Source organism: Egretta garzetta, unplaced genomic scaffold (genome assembly GCF_000687185.1).
Source record: "Egretta garzetta isolate BGI_Z169 unplaced genomic scaffold, ASM68718v1 scaffold341, whole genome shotgun sequence".
In the NCBI taxonomy this organism is placed as follows: Eukaryota; Metazoa; Chordata; class Aves; order Pelecaniformes; family Ardeidae; genus Egretta; species Egretta garzetta.
In genome coordinates, this window is record NW_009258546.1 from 168,067 (window position 1) to 171,260 (window position 3,194).

Genomic DNA, 3,194 nt, shown 5'->3' on the forward strand with positions numbered 1-3,194 from the left:
GGCACCGCTCGGGCTGCCGAGCCCTTTAACGCTCACACCAGTGCCACCGAAGCGCTGCTGCGTGAACCCGTCCTTTCAGGGTACACTAGCAGAAAACAAGCACGAGGCTCCCCGCTACGCTGGGACGCAATTTCTGTGCTCATGCTTCTGCAGAAAAGGACCGGTAAAAACTCTGCAACCTCTCTGAATCTGCAGAAAGTAAGAGCTGAGTGACTACTAACTGTGCTAACTGCTGAGTTCAGAGGAGCAGTGGTTGCAGAAGCCTCCAGGTACACTGCCCGCCGCCACCAAACCCCCCTTGCCCTTATGGAGAGGTCAGCTCGCCCCAAAACTGCGCTCCACGCTTCCAGCCGGCGCAAGCGTACGAGCACAGCTACATGTGCCGAACGCTGCTGAAAGACGAGATGGAGCGTGTTTGTGTTACCAGAGATAAAAACATGAAAACAAAATATATTGCAGAACTCAGAGACCTTATCTTTGCTCAGCCTCTCTTTCTTCGCAATAATTCATTCAAGGAAGATCTGGGAATAATTTTTGATGTAAACTCTGCTACAAACATATATCACTATGCTGATAAAAATCACAGACAAAACTTGTGAAATACAGTGAGTTCCATTCCTTTATGCTACTAAAATAACTTTTTCCCATTTAAAATTCAAGAGATACTGATCTGCTGTTCCCCAAAATGTATCATTCTGAGATGTCACACTAAAAGTCTTTTACCGGCCTAAAATAACGACTTCTGGAGCATCTTCAGTGAGTCGGGAAGAGGTCAGCAGATTTCAGGAGGAATTATTTTCCCCTTTTGGAACGATGCTGAACACTTATTTAATAGGAAAAGTTTACGACAGCCACGTGACAATGAGTAAATAAAACCCCTCAGTCTCATAAGGGTTGCCTTTGTCGGAACCCGTCAGCGCCCCCTCCAACGTGACCACGATTCTTCTCTCACTGACCCCCATGTGAAGGCACTGCCCTTCCATTTGGGGCTTGAAATTCTGTCCCTTATTCCTGCCTGGGCTGGCAGGATTTGGGTGCAAGCATCACTTCCTACAGGAGCTGTCGAAGAGCCCCGTCCCCTGCAGGACACCGCGCTAGAGGTGCCCAGGGACAGCCTGAAGGTCTCGGACCAGCCTGCGGATGGAAGCGTGAGCTGGAAACCTCGGCTCTCAGGGCTGGCTTTTCAGATACGGCCTCATTTTGTGGGCACAATTTTACCACTACAAGTGTTTGCATTTCAAATGAAATGTGGCTGCAACCCCAGAGGTGTCAGTGCGGTCACAGGCGCAAACCCGCACCTCGGACTCTAATGGCACCCATTACATGCTGAGGACTGCCTGGGCATTAGGGAATTCTCTCTGTGGGGTCGTGCCTTCCCAAGGACCATGAAATCTTGCTGGAGAGACAGAAGAGGAAGACAATGACTGGACTAAGAGCTTGGAAGTAGGAAGGGGTAATGAAGGGGAGAAGGATATAGTTCAATAATTGCTGATAAAATCTGTGGCAGCCATAAATTTACTCTTCCAAGAGAATTCAACAGATCATTACCTCTGTAAATACGTGTCACATAATTCTCCCTCTCTGTCACCTTGCAGATAAGTACTTAATACTTAGCATCCCTACCCTGCAAAAGCACCAGTGTAATAAAACCCATCTGAGCTTTTGAACCGCAGTTACTTTTTGATGGTAGACAGTTACATTTTGGCACCGCCGGGAGACATTGCCCAATTCCCCCAGGGCCTATCTTGGGCTTTTTAAAACAAATTTTACAGACCTAGACTCTCATTACTCCACCGATAAAACAAGCAGGAGCGCTTGGCTTCTGAAGTCACGCTCTGAACGCAGCAAACTCCGACCTCTTGTTGACGACTGGCTGGACCGGGACGGCCAAGCTGTCCTGCGGCTGGCTTAGCTATCGCTGCTGGCCGGGCATGGGGATGGGCACGGGCACAGGCACGGGGATGGGCATGGGCACGGGCACCCTCTCAAATGGAACTCTCGGAGCCGCCCGTCGTAACCCCGGTCACCCTGGAGCCATGGCTGAAGCAAATTTACACCGTGCTGATACTTACTGTGTGTCTGAGATCCCCAACTGCACCTGAGAAATTGCTTAAAACCGGTCTGGATGTTAAGTTGCTAAAAAACCCTGCGAGTATGTTGAAATATATATTTGACTACCGGTGCTGCGGGGCTTTCCTTGGTGTTAGCCACCGGTGTTGGCAAGGAATGCTCTTAACGATGCCGTTAGCTGTAAGCAGCATTAAAAGGACCCTCATAAAACTTGTATCTGTTTGTTGTGTTCTCTGTAACAGAACTGAGTCGGATTAAAAACATCCTATAATGAATAAAATGCACCTATAGAAAGAAAAGGACATGGTAGCAATAATTCTTTGGGCATCGAACACATACAGGGAGGGAGAGGAGAGAGGACATAAATAAAAAGCACTACTCACTTGGGCTTTTTTCTTCCGCAAGGTCACAGGCACAGAGGAGTTCAGAATCGATTGAAACGGGTTTCTGCTTAATCCAAAACTTAGTGCTGGCCTTCTGATTAGTAACAGGGTCTATCTCTACCTTGTCTCCAGAAATACCTGAGATGAGAGAGAAGAGAGAGCCACAGCAGTGATCTGTTTAAGTGATTTCGTATCGGCTCTTTGACACACTTTATAAATCTGAAAGGGGGTGAAAGCACATTGCCCTTGGGGGGCTGCTGAAAGCATGGGGGCTTTTGAAACCAAAAGCAAATGGTTATCAAGCTGCACTGATAATCTGCATTTTATCCCCCCGCATAACATACCAACGAGAAAGAAATATCACCAAAAAGATTCTTCTCAACCCATACAGCACTTCTGGAAGCAGCAGCCACATGAGCTGCAAGATGTATAAAAAGATACTGCTGGTTTTTCAATCACCGCTGTGATATGTGACAGACACCATCACACACCATCCCCGTCCCCTCTCCTACACCGCACGCCCTCGATACCCGCTATCCGAGGGGACAACCCCCATTTGCAGCGCCACAGGAACGCTCTTTGTGTCACCCAGGTACTCATAAACAAAGACATCCAGTCCCACAGACCCTGCGCCTTTCCACGCTGCTGGCATTTTAAAGCCAGCTCTAATTAGGCTGCTTTGAAAGCAAGCGGAGGATGAGCGCAGCTCCTGGCACGGGCGCCAGGCCCTGCCTCCCAGCA

General features: G+C 48.7%; 1 protein-coding gene across 10 annotated transcripts in view; it reads right to left on the reverse strand.

Moving 5' to 3' along the window:
- The window catches only part of MAPKAP1 (MAPK associated protein 1), a 108,625-nt gene that overhangs the window by 10,852 nt on the left and 94,579 nt on the right, over positions 1-3,194 (reverse strand). For 9 of the 10 annotated variants that reach the window (XM_035903111.1, XM_035903112.1, XM_035903110.1 and 6 more), the window contains one exon: positions 2,454-2,591. The exons of the other annotated variant lie outside the window; for it this stretch is intronic. In XM_035903111.1, the coding sequence (XP_035759004.1) occupies positions 2,454-2,591 (138 nt within the window). The remainder of the gene's footprint in view (positions 1-2,453; positions 2,592-3,194) is intronic. 10 annotated transcript variants of the gene reach the window in all.